This window comes from Impatiens glandulifera, chromosome 1 (genome assembly GCF_907164915.1).
Source record: "Impatiens glandulifera chromosome 1, dImpGla2.1, whole genome shotgun sequence".
Taxonomy (NCBI): domain Eukaryota; kingdom Viridiplantae; phylum Streptophyta; class Magnoliopsida; order Ericales; family Balsaminaceae; genus Impatiens; species Impatiens glandulifera.
The window spans coordinates 70,886,357-70,902,304 of record NC_061862.1 but is presented as its reverse complement, the minus strand read 5'-3'; the positions used below and the strand labels follow the sequence as shown (position 1 = coordinate 70,902,304).

Below are 15,948 nucleotides of genomic sequence, written 5' to 3'. Positions count from 1 at the left end.
GACAGGAGGGGGCGGTTGGGAGGAGAGGAAGAAGGTGGAGCAGGGAGAAGAAAGAAGGTCGGTTGTGTTGCGGCCAGGAGAAGGATCAGATCCTCCGATGATCCTTGGAGTAATATTTGGAACTTAGTTTTGTGTTTCCGATTGATCGTAGAGTTTGCTTTCTTTCTTATCAAAGCTAAACATCAAACAATCTATCTCCTCCACAATTTTGGATCTTTTTATCTTCTTTGCTTATCGTTTTGAGAATTCGGCAATACTTTTTTTTGAGAATTTGAGTGACTAATTTAAAGCGATCGTCTCAGAAACCCTGATCTCGAGCTTCAGTTCTTTCCAGAACCCTAATTTTTAAATGGCGGCAGCTGCTAATCCATCTACGATCACTCACTCGTCTGGGAATTCCGGTGATGGCTCGTTTCTTAGCGATCATCAATCAAAAGGTTCGATAGCCTCTCGCGGCGTTTCGTCTCCATGGACACTAGTGGTTCGAGGATCTGAATCGGAAGTGATCACGTCTACTGTGGTGCCATTGCGTCCTCTCTCTCATGATTCGTCTCCTTCAAAGGCTGTTACAACTGATTCTCTTTCAATCTTTCCTCTCCCCGTTAATGATTCCGTCTTGGAGGCTCTTCCGGAGAGCTCTGACATTTGTATTGGCAGTAACAATGCTGCAAAGAAACCTGCATGGAATAAGCCTTCTAGTGATCCTGTTGAGGTTGGACCTGTCATGGATGCGGTATCCTGGCCTGCTCTTTCCGTGTCCACCAAGGCTTCTTCAAAACCAGGCTCTTCTGATTCATTGAAAGGAATGCCTGACGTACACGTCCCTATATTGCAGGTGACTTTTATTCCCTTTTATTGCGGATCTTACATTTCTTAGTTGTGAGCATTTGTTTCGATATTCTGTGCCTTTGATGTGTAATCTGTGATGTCGCTCTTGGCTCAGAATGTTTACTCATTTTGTAGTGTATTACAGATATAATCATGCATCTTTTTATAGAACTACATCTTCTTCACCTTTGCAAAAACAGATTGGGTCAAACAAAAATGCTAATTCAAGACCAAATAATTTAGCTTCACCGGGAGAGCCTAAGCTTGGTGGTGGAATTACAAGTAATATCGTTACTGTTAATGATAGCCTTTTACAGTCATTACCCTCACAACAGGATGAAGTTGATGAAATGTCTCCCAATGCTGGAAAATCTGGACCACAGGTTGTCGAGTCTTCATCTTCAAAAGATCATATGCACAGGGAGAGTGGACAAAGGGTAGGAATTGGATCACAATCTCGTAGTGATCAACCACCGCACTATGGTTCTTTTAGGAGGGTTAATGGTGGATCATATCCTCGCACTAATGGTTCTTACAACCATAATCATGTGGGTAGGCGAGACCAGGGGCGTGGTAATCGCGATTGGAATCGTCATCGGAGTTTCAATGGTAGAGAATCACAAACCCAACCAAGAGTTGCCACAGGGGGTTATGTACATCCACCACCAAAGAGTGCTCCCTTTATTCCACCTCCCCCAGTGCCCCTAACATTCTATCATAGCCCTATGGTTTATCCTGGTAAGATATCCTATCCATTTTTCTTAGGCCTTGTTTGATATAGTGTTTTTTATTTTATTTTTTATAATTGGTCGATGAATTGAATAATATGATTGATGTGTAGATCGTTGATTGGATAATGAGTAATTTGAAATTAATCTCAAATAAGCCACATCAAAGCCTTAGTGTTACTTGTTAATATAATGTTTGTTTTCCCTTATCTCACATTCTTGTAGAAGGGACGCCACCTTTAATATATGTTCCAGCTCCACTTCCACCTCACCCAATATGTCTACCTGTCCCCGATCCACTGTTGCACTCGAGGATTGTGAATCAGATTGATTATTATTTCAGGTTGTTTATGCAAATTTGAAACTAAGATTCCAGATGTAACTACTTGATTCATTTTGTTTAGTTGACTCAAACTAAATGTTGGATTATCTCTTATTTCTTTGTTGTAGTTATGAGAACTTAATTAAAGATACATTCTTGCGACAAAACATGGATGAACATGGCTGGGTTCCTGTTCAATTAATTGCAAGCTTCAAAAAGGTTAGTTGTTTAAAGCAGGCAATCTTTTCAAATAATATTATTTATCATATCAGCGAATCTAAGTAAAGAAATCAATAGCTTGATGTATGCTAATAAGTACAGTACTAAAACAAGAAGGAAAAATGGTATGATAAGCCATCAGTGTATAAGAAGCTTTAGTCTCTTTGGCTGTCATTGGACATGCTAGTACACCTTATCCAAAGTATTCTGTTTGCGTAATAGGTAGTTTTATTTTCAACATTATGAATTATTATGGTCTTTGTAGTCGCCCTTGGAGAAATGATCTACACTAGAAAATTGTCTGATTTTATGTGGTTTATCAGGGAGATAAGATCTGTTGGCCACAAGAAGTGGCAACAACTGCTATAGAGTTAGTTATGGTAGTAATTTAAAAGTGTTCTATAATTATCAGATCTGACTTTGTTCTAATACAAAAAGCTGGACACTCTGATGGCTTTTCTGTTCTATATCTTGAAGTTCTTTTGTTAGCTTATTCATCCTATTGATCATTTATAATGAGTTAAGGATTCTGTTCGGATGTTCATATCTGCTACTTTTCAAGTTTTGTTCCCAAATGAAATGTCATGTTCTTTTGTTCTTAAAAGAGTTAATTGTTTTATGTTGTTAAAGAGATGAATTTTTCTCGTACATTATTATCTGTCATGTCGTGCATGTTTGTATATTCATCCATTTATTTCTGGTACTTGGTCAACGCAAAATATGCTGCATTTTCAAATATTTGTATTGCTGAGGATTTACAAGGTAAAGAGCATCAAACAAGTTCACAAATACTCAGCCAAAGTTTGATCCACACAAACAACTCTCCTCAAGAAACCATTGTTTTTTACACCCGAGAATAGGTAGAAGAGAAGTATCAAGCAAAGTAAAGAACACACTATTTATAGTGGTTCAGCCCAAACTGACTTACATCTAGGGGTGAGCAAACGGGTAAACCCAACCCGTATTACCCAACTCATATTCAACCCAAATTAAATTTAGTCAACCCATTATCCAACCCATATTATTTATTAATATGGGTTGGGTATGTGTTAGGTTTGTGTAACTCAAACTAAATTTTAGTTTATAACATATTTATTACGTTTTTGACTTTTTAAGAAATTTTTGGCCCGTTTAACACATTTTTTACCGTTTAATAATTATTTGATTTATTTTTTCCTGTTTAATACGATTTTGACTTGATCAACACTTTTTTAACCCGTTTAATCAATATTGTCTCGTTTTGAACCTTTTAACAATTATTAATTTGTTTTGATCCGTTTAATACGACGTTGACCCGTTTAATACGTTTTTGGCCAATTTAACACACTTTTGACACATTCACCACGTTTTGGTTCGTTTAACACGTTTATGATATGATTAATACGTTTTTTTTTTTTATCTTTTTGATATTTTAATTAATAAATTAATCGATGAAATTTTAGGTGGAATGAATAAACAAGGCATATTATGGTCAACTTTATTTATTTTTAAAACCAAACTAGATATTAAAGAGATGTGTTATTGATTGTCTATATACTCTAACAATTGTGATTTATTTTTTCTATTACTGACTGTATATAATAAATATATTATTAATAAGTTTAAAAAAAAAATTATTTATCCCCACTTGAGTGTAGGTTCCACTGATTGTTTTCCTTTGCTAAGTAATGAGGAGGTCAAATAACAATATAGTGAGTAACCCTAACCCAAATTATTTTTTAGAAAATAATTAAATTTATTTAATTTGGGTAACCCTAACCCAAAAAACGAGACTAATTATATAGAAAATAATTAAATTTATTTAATTTGGGTAACCCTAACCCAATTTAAACTCAACCCAAACTCAACTGAACCCAAATTAACTTACCCAAATTAATATTTTGGATTAGGGTTGGTGTTTGGGTCAACCCAAGATATGCCGACCCCTAGCCAAGACAGAATAACACCTCCACTAGATATCAATAAGGTGTTACAAACAAGAATGTACAAGAAGAAAATAAAGAACACACGACCTCTCCACGGATCACTCTTGACCTAAGTTACTGTAGAAATTGTTTTCTCACTCAAAACGTAATTTAAACTCTCGTATCTTTCTCTAATATGTTCTTATCTCATCTGGCTACAGTGTCACAAATAATCAGCCCTATCTAAATCGTCCGTTAGTTATAAGGAAAATTTGTCTTTTTGGTGGTAGTGTGAATTCTGGAGAGAAATCTTTGAAAATTCCAAAGAATATGCTCCACCTGTCCAATTTGAATTCACTCTCTTAGAAAACTCCTCAGGCTTTGTAGCATGTCATGACAAATTGAACTTGAAGTTGACAGCAATTGGGTGAACCATTTGTAGCCTAAGGTGTTATTCTGGAAGCACCATTTCATTTCTTCTTCCTCTTGTACCAAATACTATGTTTGTCTTCTTTTTATCTAAGACATGATTTAAACATCTTGATCATCCTATCTTCAACAAATCTCCACCTTGATAACATGTGCAAAGGTCCTAACATGCTCCCGTGTTGAGCTTCTTCAAACACACCTCATGCTTTGCTTTTGGCACCACTTTGGTTAGGAAGTCATTTGGGTTTGTCAGTTCCAATCTTCTTCAATTGCACCACACCCTTCTCCACCATCTCTCGGACAAAATGATATTTGATATCAACATGTTTTGTCCTCTCATGGTACATAGGGTTCCTACTTAGATGGATTGCACTTTGATTGTCCCTATAGACTTTAACCTCCATCTTAGTATCAACAAACTCTTTTAGAAATTGCTTTAACCACTTGGCTTCCTTCATTGTCTCCCCAAGTGAACCACAGATGTAGATTGGACTTCCAGCTTATTATACATCCACCTCACATGAAAATGTAGCCGGTTGTACTCTTTCTCTTGTCAAGATCATCTGCATAGTCACTGTCTACAAAACCACAAAAAAAATTGATTAGTAGTCCTAGTTCTACCATAAATTAACAAAAATCAATAGCTGTAGAAATATATCTCATAATCCATTTGACAATTTCCCAATATGGTTTACCTGGATTTTGACATGAACCTAACCACCAAGCTAGTTGAAAATCCAAGGTCTGATCGAGTGCACACCACTGGATACATAAGAGCCTACACCACTTGCATATGGTTTCCCATTCATCTTCCTCTGTCCTTCTTCACATGTAGGGCAATCAACAAAAGTCATCCCAATGCACACCATTGGATACATAAGACCCTACACCACTTGCATATGGTGTCCCATTCATCTTCCTCTGTCCTTCACATGTAGGGAAATCTACACAAGTCATCTTGAAATGAGGAGCCATTGGAGTAGACACTCCTTTACAACCTACCACGGAGAACGTAGATATCACCTTCCCTAGGTAACTTGCTTGCCCAATGTGCAACAAACCTTTCTTATGTCTTGGAATCTTAGTTGGACTATTTCCACACTCAAATTGTAATCTTAGTTAAACTATTTCCACACTCCTCAAATTGTAATCTTAGTTGAACTATTTCCACACTCCTCAATCTAGGCAACTGATTCTCTAAGCCAAGGAGACCCTGAGGGACTTGATCCAACTCAAATGAAGAGGCCTAAAAGCACTTGATTCAACCCAAAATGAGACTTTGAGGACAATCGTCGAACAAATGGTTGCAGATTGGCATAGTTGTGGAAGGTAGAATAGCATCCGCTGGATTGACGTAGTCAATGCTGGAGGAATGGCCTGCCAAAATTTTGGTTGTTGATAATTCGGCCTAACACTGTATTGGGTTGATCATTTGACCCAAACTTAGCTCAAATTTTGCTTGTTTGAATCTCACAAAATAAGATCCAAAGTTGAATTGGGCATAAATGGCTCTTATCATATGTGTGGAGGCCTAGAGAGAGTGAGACTTTGTAGGCCTTTTACTTTTTCCAATTTTTTCTCAATAATAGAAATAAAATAATCCCCCAAACACAAGCTAAACCTTAAGCCACAACAAATCTTTCTTTTACTTTGCACCACAACTTATCGCAAAGAAAGATTAGCAACAATGGAGGTCAACGTGGATAAGGCTCCTCCTTTTACCTTGCAGTTGACTTTCGTAGTTAAAGGTGAACAGAGAATCAAGTGTCACCTCCAGGAACAAAAGATGATCCCCTTGCCGGGGAAGAACAATATATAGCTTGTTTGACATCTTTTCCCTTCAATTGTAGAGGAAAATAAACGTCTTTTGCCAAAAAAAAAAATGCAGCAAAGTTAGGCTGTGGGGTTAAGGCTCTGTTTGGTGGAGTCAGATAGGTATAAAAAAGCCTAATAAAACTAAGGTAATAGGCCATTGGAGTCGTCTTTCACCAATGGCTACTTCGGCAACAACAAAAAATGATGCTCAAGAACAAAACACCTGCAATGTGTGGGATTTTAATTGGAAAGAAAGAGATATTTTTTTAGTATATTATTCTCATAATAGGTTATATCTATATATACAAGTTTATAACTAATTTTCCTCAATTGAGGTGAATTAGAATCCTTGCTTCTTTTTAAATCATGTTTTTTTTACTCATGTATTAAGCTAGCACATCATCCCCTGCTATCCTACCATGTTAAAGAGAATGATTAATTAATCTTTAGATAATCGTTAGTATTTATTTATTAAATGCAACTATCTTCCATGTTTAAGGAGTTAACAGTTTATATTTATTACATAAACATAGATTTGCTCTTATAATTAAGGCATCAATTTAGCTTAAGTTTAAAATTAGGTTAACATAATTTTCTATTTATATAAAGCTAAAATGCAACTTTTTGATTAATTAATAAAACTACTCTACTATCTAGGGTTTTATTTTCAACTCTTTTATCTATTATACGTGTTTCTATGGCCTCTACCGGTGGTCGGCTTAGATAGTAGAGTAATTTTATTGATGAATTGAATGAATAAAAATGTTACTGTTTAGCTTTTTATAAATTCTGTAATTATAGCATAACATATTTCGGGCTAGTTTGATTCAGCTTATAGGGTGGTCATTTTATTTAATCATTATCTTTAATCATTCAATTTAAACGAAATGGTGTGTCACAAAGTGTAAGCTTTTCAAGAAAAATATCTTCATTGTCTTGAGTTTCTTTGAAATTCCAAATAAGACATTCCTCGTTTAGGTTTAACATTAACAATCCCTTCTTATCTGACTTTTTAGACTTTGTATCAGCTCTTAAGGTTTTGGTTCTCATTTTATAGGCCTCTTCTCCACTTTAAATGCTCATTGATCTATCTCACCTGATTTGTCTTCAACATGCCTCACTCCTGATACTCAAGAAGAATGATAGATTTACTGGATTTTTCTCAGCGCTATATCAACTTAAAAGTAACATAAAAGAATGAAATTAAATAGTGACACCATATGCTGTCTATAGTCACTGACAGGCAATGAAAGCGTGTATAATAGAGAAGAAATTGAAGAGATAACCCTCATTAATAGTAATGTTGTAGAATAAATATTATTGAATGAATAAAAAGGTTATAGTTTAGCTTTACATAAATAGATAATTATGTTAAACTAATTTTAATTCAAGCTAAACTAAATTAGTTAAAATTGATCCCTTAATTTTAGGATAACAAATGTAATGCCTATCTAGTAAATAAAAATACTAGATAAAAACTGAAACTCATTAAACATAGGAGATAATACTAGTCATGTGAATATAACTAAATCAATTTCTTTAACAGGCATTACTCTTATTCGAGTGTGAATCGAACTAAAAAATTTACATATCCATGTACCCTAATCAGAGAATAAAATAAATATAAACCTGTTCATTATGTGCTGCTAAAAATGTACAGTATTCTAAGTTAAGCTTTTCTGGGAGGCAATAATATGTTGTATGCTGTAGCATGTATGTCAGATTGATGTCCTCTTCCCACTTATCCCTAATCAGTACCCTATCTCTGTTTCTATTCCTCTGTGTTTTGTCTGTTATGTATATACTCCATTATCATATGCATGTGGTCCCTTGTTTATATTGAGATCGCATTGGCTAGCTTTGTTTGCGTTCAGATTAAGAACCAAGTGGATCTTGGACCTGTTGTTTTCCTCCTACTATTCAGGATGTTGCATTTTCATCTATTGTGTACTATCTGTCACAATTTTATCATCTCCTTGTCACCATTGTAGTACAAATTGAATTATCTTATATTATTATATTATGAATGTGAAAGATAAACTTCTTGTATCATTTACTGGTACTATTTTTTACAGGTTAGGCTTTTAACAGATAATATTCACCTTATGTTGGAAGCTTTGTACTCATCAAGCATAGTGGAAGTGCAGGTTTATATTCAACTTTTCATTTATTACCAATGCTTTCATGAATTGTAATCTTATGCTTTGTTTGATGTGGGTTCTTTGATATTTATTTTAAATAACTCACCAACAACCAACAATGTCTACCCTTCAATCACATCATTCAAATCATTAATCAAAATACTTTACCAAAATGTCTTAAATTACCAAAAATAAAACAAATAACTTACAGCAAACATGGTTATTTATCAGCCTAGGTGTAACTGCAGGTTTCAATTCCAATTCTCCTAATGTCATTTATTTATTACTGATGTTTTTTTAGTGTTCATGAATTTGTAAATCAGTTTTCATTGTAATTCTAGCCCTTGTTTAATTTGGGTATTTGAGTTTAACTTTAAAAACCCACTAATCACCAAAAATACCCTCTATTTAAACAAATATTATCCTTGCATTATATATTTATACTCCTCGTGCTTTTTTACCAAAAGAAAACGAAAAACCTTAAAAAATAGTAAAAAGAAAGGGATCTAAAGACGTAACCTTCATGAAACAAGATTATTTGAAAATAACCATAGATCGATCAAACAAGGCTTTAATTTCTTTTTACCCAACAATCTTCTATAACCAACATCAAACAAGCTTATTCAAATAAGCACTTAGTTATAGTATAAAAGAACATCAAACGGTCATTTTTTCTTATTATTCTAATTGTTTGGTTGCAGGGAGATAAAGTAAGAAAGCGTTATGATTGGCCGAAATGGGTCATGCAAAAGCAGATCCAGTTTCCTAATGCTGGCAGTTCAAGCTCGTCACAAAACAGGTCCTCTTCTCAAAGTTAATGAGAGGTAATGACATGAACAAAATTATCTGAAGGATTGCTTCTTCTTAGGTAGTAGATGCGAAAAGGCTGTCCAGTTCTGGAAAACAGTAAAACAAGATATAAGATTTGAAACCAAAGGTAAGTTCTTATAGAATTGTGTTTGTTGGGTTGTGGGTTATTGATTTTTGATACCCAACTACGGCCTTTTCCTCTATCTGTTATGGTTATTGATTGCGATTGTGGTACATTTTTGTTTTTGTCCCGGGGAGTTTTGTAGTATCTGTGTCCCCCCTTGTTCTTCTATTCCTAAAAATTTTGTGCTGAGTGGGTTGATATAATTCATATTTGTGCTTGAAATATTAGGTGCTTTGATTTGGTAGTAGATTTAGAAACTATTTTTGTTTTCATTTCTTTGAAATTTTTGAATAGTTTTCACTTGCTCCCTTGTCTCCTACAATCCTTTTTTTGTGTGTGTTTCTAATATAAATAGGATGTTGAGTGGCTGATTTTCAGCAAATCTCTGTCTAAAAATGTTACTTTCAATTGAGGAAATCTATCTATATAAATAATAATGTTCGATGAGAGGTTATTGAGTACTTCTACCACAACTCATGACTCGGTTTTGTAGCTTCAATGTTTCTTCCTCCACATACAATAGATCCTCTCTGGGTCTTGCAATTTCTATCTAAAATCTTGTAAATCGTTATTTTTATTTTGTTTAGTTGGACATTGTGATAGACTATTGTTTGGATTTGGCTTATTTAATATTTTTTGTTTGTAGTTTGAAAAATTGAATTATTGAGTAAAAGGATATAGAGAGGATTAGTTATTATTAATATCGAGTAAAATTGATCAGTGTCGTCTATTAATAACAATGAGCTAACATTTTTGTAACCATCACATAATTATTTTTTAAAATTATTAAAATAAGTATGAAAGGTACAAATTAACACAACATTATTATTTAATGTTGATATAAATAAGGATTTAAAATAAATTAGAAAATAGTAACAAGTGAAACTAATTGTTTTGGCTCGTTCACAATCTAGAAGAAAAGTTCTATCCTTCGTTGCTTTACTTTTTTTTTTTTATTATTATTAAATATTAGAATGGATCATAGATTTAACTTGATTAACTGAAATTCTAATAGATACAGAATTAGACAGTAAACGATACTTTCAAAACTGTTAAAACGTTATATAATCATAATTCAAAACAGAAACAAAATCCTAACATATATAAAATCTATATATATATACTTTAATTTGTTAAAATGTTATATAATTATAATTCAAAACAGAAACAAAATCCTAACATATATAATATATATATATAACATATACAAAAAATCCTAACATATATAAAATATATATATATATATATATATAATTCGTCGGTATATTAAAAAAACTCTAATATTCAAGTTTACTCAATAATATATTAATAAATATTAAGCGATGTTTTAAACAAGTTTTTAAATGAACATGTTCACGAGTCACTAAACAAACATTTTTACGAGTTGATGAGCCGAATAATTTAAAGCTCTAGTTTGGCTCGTTTAAATTTGCAAGCTTTTAAACGAGCTCGACTCGGTAAGAATAACGAACGAGTTTTTTATTACGCCGAGATTCGACTAGCCCATCGTTTACCTCCCTATTTATGATATTAACTTATCCAAAACTTAGTTGTCAAATTATTATTAAAGAGTATATTTTATTAGTTTTTATTAACAAAATATTTACTCAATATCCAAAGTTTATATAGGATATACACCTTATCCTCTTCTACTATCACATGTCATTTCTCCAAATTGTGTAGAAGCATTATTGAAATCCTTATTTTAATTTGAAAATTCATAAGATAATGTTGATTTTTTTTTTTTGTTACATGTTGAAAAAACTTTCATTTTCTTATTTCACAAGTTTATTTGACTTGTATTATTGATTTTTCCTAAAGAGTTATTAGAGTCAACTAAATAGTATTTATTTGTATTTTTTTAAACAAATTTATATATTATTTACAAGAAATACAATTATTTATTTATTAATTTTAGTTCTTAACTTTAGAAATGTTTGATTGATAGTTTGTTTAGACTCGTACCTTAATGATATATGTTCAAATTCTTACACCCAATTATTTAAAGATAGATGACTGATCCCTTGTGGAAATAAAAAAAATGATAAATTATTAAATAAAAATAATTGATCAAAATATATGGAAAAAGTTGATAATTTTTAGAATTTTTTTATCAAACATTATTTTTCTTGTTTACAAATGTCATTCCTTTTGACCATGCTTCCAAAATGGGAAATATGAGGAAATGATCTCAAAGATCAGGTTATTTGATCAGATGGTAAATTATAAATTTAATTGCGTTCGTGGTCTTTTTATTTTTTTTTTAACGAAATTACCCTTGTAGCGAAACGCTAAGGGACTTAGCGTTTCGCTAAGTGAATTAGGTTTAATATAAATACTCTATTTTTTTCATTTTTTTTCATTTTCTTTCTCTCTCTTCTCTTGTTCTCTCTTTCACGGCGGCGGCGACGGAGGCAGAGGCGGCGGGGCGGCGAGGCGGCGGTCTAACCTAAATCGATTTGCACGATCTTCATTTCTTTCAAACCCTAAACCTAAATCGATTTACACTATCTTCATTTCTTTCAAACTCTAACCCTAAACCTATTTTGCATGCAAGTCAGGTGAAAGATGATTCTAAGGTGTCGAAGAAGATGTTCATTTCAAACCTAATTCGATTTATGTTCATGTTTCCTTGATATTCTCAAACCCTTCTGTTCTTATTTGGTTCATATAGTTTCATATTAGTTATTTGGTTCGTTCATATCATATTGGTTCATATTTCTAGTTCATATTTATGTGTCATTGATGATATTTGCAGATAATCTCGGTTCTGTTTCAGGAAAATTTTGCTAAGTGCTTAGCGTTTCGCTAGGTGCATTTCGCTAAGTGCTTAACATTTCGCTAAGTGCTTATTTATTTTGATTAATAAATAAGTAATGTAATGCTTATTAATTTTGCTAATGATGTTTGAAGGATGAATATAAGACTTTTGAAATATCCTATCCAGGAAAAACAACAATTATAAGACTTTTGAAATATAAAGCCCCTCAAATGTTGACACAGAATAAGCAGCTCAAAAGGGTTCCCAATGACAGGCAGGTGTTATCTATTCAAACAATATGAAGAATCAATACATCAATTGACCATTTCCTTATTTCTTTTTCTTGATTATCTAAATACATAATGATCTCCAATACACACCATAAGAAAATATATATATGTACTTTAAAAAGGAAGACTTTGTCCAAGATTATCTAAATGGTGAAAATGCTTAACATATCCTTTGTATTCTGTATAATCTTCAAAAGAGATGGGAAAATCTCTAGATAGCTTAACAACATAATCATAATCATAATAATAATAAAAAATAGGGTTCAATATATTCATTGGGAACCCTTTTGAGCTGCTTATTCTGTGTCAACATTTGAGGGGCTTTATATTTCAAAAGTCTTATAATTGTTGTTTTTCCTGGATCGGATGTTGGGTTTGGTTAGAAGAGATAAATCTGGGAAGTTATCGTTAAATATTCAAAAAAATTGGTGTAAATGGGGAATACTTAGAAAGCATGTCAATGTTCACGATAGAACAAATACTTAGGTTTATAAGACGATGTCACATGAAATGGGGTGACTTTATAACCCTTTGCAAGGAACTGAGGCGAATTAAAGGTTGGTCGATTTCTTGTTCTTCCTTTACTCTCTTCTAAAACTATAATCTTATTAGCTTTAGTTTGTTGATAATAAGAAAATGAACTTTTTTTCAGTGGCTTGTTTGAAAGGAGAACAAAGGGTACGAAGGCCATGTTGGGCACCTCCTTGTTTGGCGGTTGTTTTCGTCAAGTATGCGAAGAGTAATCGGCAAGCCAGAGTTATGTCGCTGAAGCTTGAACCTTAATAGATTTTGCTCTTTTCTATGTATGTAATAATATGTATGTATGTGTGTAATTCTCACTTGTTTCATGGCTTTAATCATCTAAAATTCATCTTTTGGTTATTCAATGGAGAACTTATGTGAATTTCTTTCCTATTTTTATTAGCTTTTTTTGGTTTTATGTTTGATTTTATCAGTGTTTTCCTGTTTTAAATGCATGTATACAACTTTGTAATGAAATGAGTGCATTATGATCAGGATATATATGATATATCTAACCAATAATAGTCTACTTTCTTTATATGAATCTTTATTGGACTCTTTCTTATGGATTATTATTTTCATCTTGATTATGATAAATGGGTAAATTTTTTAAAAAAAAATTATGTTTGTCAAAAATTAAAGTATAAATTAAATTACACTTTAAAGTAATTTTTGCACCAAATTATTTAAAATATATTTTAAATTAGCACAATATTCATCCTTCAAACATGCAAAATAAATAAACATTTCATTACTTATTTATTAATCAAAATAAATAAGCACTTAGCGAAATGTTAAGCACTTAGCGAAACGCTAAGCACTTAGCGAAATTTTCCTGAAACAGAACCGAGATTATCTGCAAATATCATCAATGACACATAAATATGAACTAGAAATATGAACCAATATGATATGAACGAACCAAATAACTAATATGAAACAATATGAACCAAATAAGAACAGAAGGGTTTGAGAATATCATGGAAACATGAACATAAATCGAATTAGGTTTGAAATGAACATCTTCTTCGACACCTTAGAATCATCTTTCACCTGACCTGCATGCAAAATAGGTTTAGGGTTAGGGTTTGAAAGAAATGAAGATAGTGTAAATCGATTTAGGTTTAGAGTTTGAAAGAAATGAAGATCGTGCAAATCGATTTAGGTTAGACCGCCGCCTCGCCGCCCCGCCGCCTCTACCTCCTTCGCTGCCGCCGTGAAAGAGAGAACAAGAGAAGAGAGAGAAAGAAAATGAAAAAAATGAAAAAATAGAGTATTTATACTAAACCTAATTCACTTAGCGAAACGCTAAGTCCCTTAGCGTTTCGCTACAAGGGTAATTTCGTCAAAAAAAAGGCCACGAACGCAATTAAATTTATAATTTACCACCGGATCAAATAACCTGATCTTTGAGGTCATTTCCTCAAATTCCCTCCAAAATAGCCCTAAGATCTGTTTAAGTTTAAAACTACCTTGAGTGTTGATTATTCAAAAACAATTTTATTTTATTTTATTATTAAGTATTTATTCATTAAAAAGATAATCAATAAAAATATTTTTAGGGTGCTGGGGAAGAGCATGGCCCTATTCATCTGCCTATCTAGTTTTACATTATGGTATGGTGACAAAATATTATTTTTCAAATAATTTGTATACATAATAAATATATAGCACAAAAAGAATATCAAGAGCCTCACTATTGAAAAAAAGCACAATCAATCATCCTTGTGTAACTTGGATTCACTTGCACTCTAAGAGTCAACTACTACTCCTTTTATTTACTCCTTTTATTGATTCCATTCCACAATATAATACATTTTTTAATAATCTAAAAAAAATTGATTACTCATAATCAAATATATTTTGTGTAATTTTATGTTCTTATTGTTGATTTATTATTTGTTTATTTAGTTCATAATTAGTTTAGTTAGACTTAGTCTTATTTTTAATTAATCGCTTGTTTTAAGGATTATAATTTTTCAAAGTTAGTTAGTTTACTTTTCAAGTAATGGTTTAATGGCTTAATATTTTCCTGATTTATAGGTTAGTTGATAATGTTATGTGCCTATTAAAGGCTTGAACTATAATAATATCAGAAAGTTATTTTTGTTGGTTCAAAGTAGTTTTTTTATCATTTGGTATCAGAACCTATTTTTACCATCACCGAGAGAGAAGAAGAATTTCGAGCTGCGGTTCGATTGAAGAAGAGATTACACGAACTTGTGTTCACGTTGAGAAACAAGTCGTGATCTTGAGAAATGGGAGACGAAAAGGGCGAGTCAAGTTTAACGAGGTTACCCACATTCGACGGGCAACACTACGACCATTGGAATGAGCTGATGGAGAATTTGTTGAAGGCAAAGGGATTGTGGGGGCTAATCGAACGAGGGGTTGAGGAGCCGAAAGAAGGGACAACGCTCAACCAGACGCAACATACGCAACTCGACGAACTAAGAATGAAGGATTGTAGGGTAACATATATTGTTCTTAGCCATTTCTAGGGAAATCAAAGAGCAAATTTTGGACAGAAATACATCCAAAGTTATTTGGGAATCCTTGAATACAAAGTACGGGGTAATGAGAAGGTTAAGAAATCGATGCTGAATACCCTGCGGAGGGACTTTGAGCTTCTAGAAATGAAGAACACTGAGTCGATTAAAGAATACTTTTCTAGGGTGACGGCCGTGGCAAACAAAATAAGAAGCAATGGGGAGGTTACTCCAGACTCCAAGGTTGTTGAAAAAATATTGAGAACTCTTACCGAAAGGTTCACGTATGTAGTAATATCGATTGAAGAAGCCCGAGACACAACTACAATGAGTATTGATGAGCTACAAAGCTCACTAGTTGTACATGAACAAAAATTCAAGAAAATGAATGTGCAAGAAGATCATGCTTTGAGGGTTGAAGAAACTAAATATGGTAGAGGAGAAGGTCGTATGGGGTCAAGAGGAAGAGGTCGAGGTAGAAGCAGAAGTTTGGATAAAGCCACTGTTGAATGCTATAAATGCCACAAATTAGGGCACTTTCATTTCGAATGTCCAAGTTGGGACAA

At 32.9% G+C, this 15,948-nt stretch overlaps 1 protein-coding gene and 1 pseudogene across 1 annotated transcript; both read left to right on the top strand.

Moving 5' to 3' along the window:
• Window positions 1-9,624, top strand: LOC124918855 (la-related protein 1C-like). The gene is made up of 7 exons (XM_047458920.1): window positions 1-835; window positions 1,029-1,566; window positions 1,782-1,899; window positions 2,007-2,097; window positions 8,321-8,392; window positions 9,088-9,185; window positions 9,255-9,624. Exons 1-7 carry the CDS (start codon window positions 350-352, stop codon window positions 9,256-9,258), a joined length of 1,407 nt encoding a protein of 468 aa, XP_047314876.1. The 5' UTR covers window positions 1-349; the 3' UTR covers window positions 9,259-9,624.
• Window positions 9,625-12,311: 2,687 nt separating this feature from the next.
• LOC124931780 lies at window positions 12,312-13,169 on the top strand (annotated as a pseudogene).
• Window positions 13,170-15,948: the final 2,779 nt, after the last annotated feature.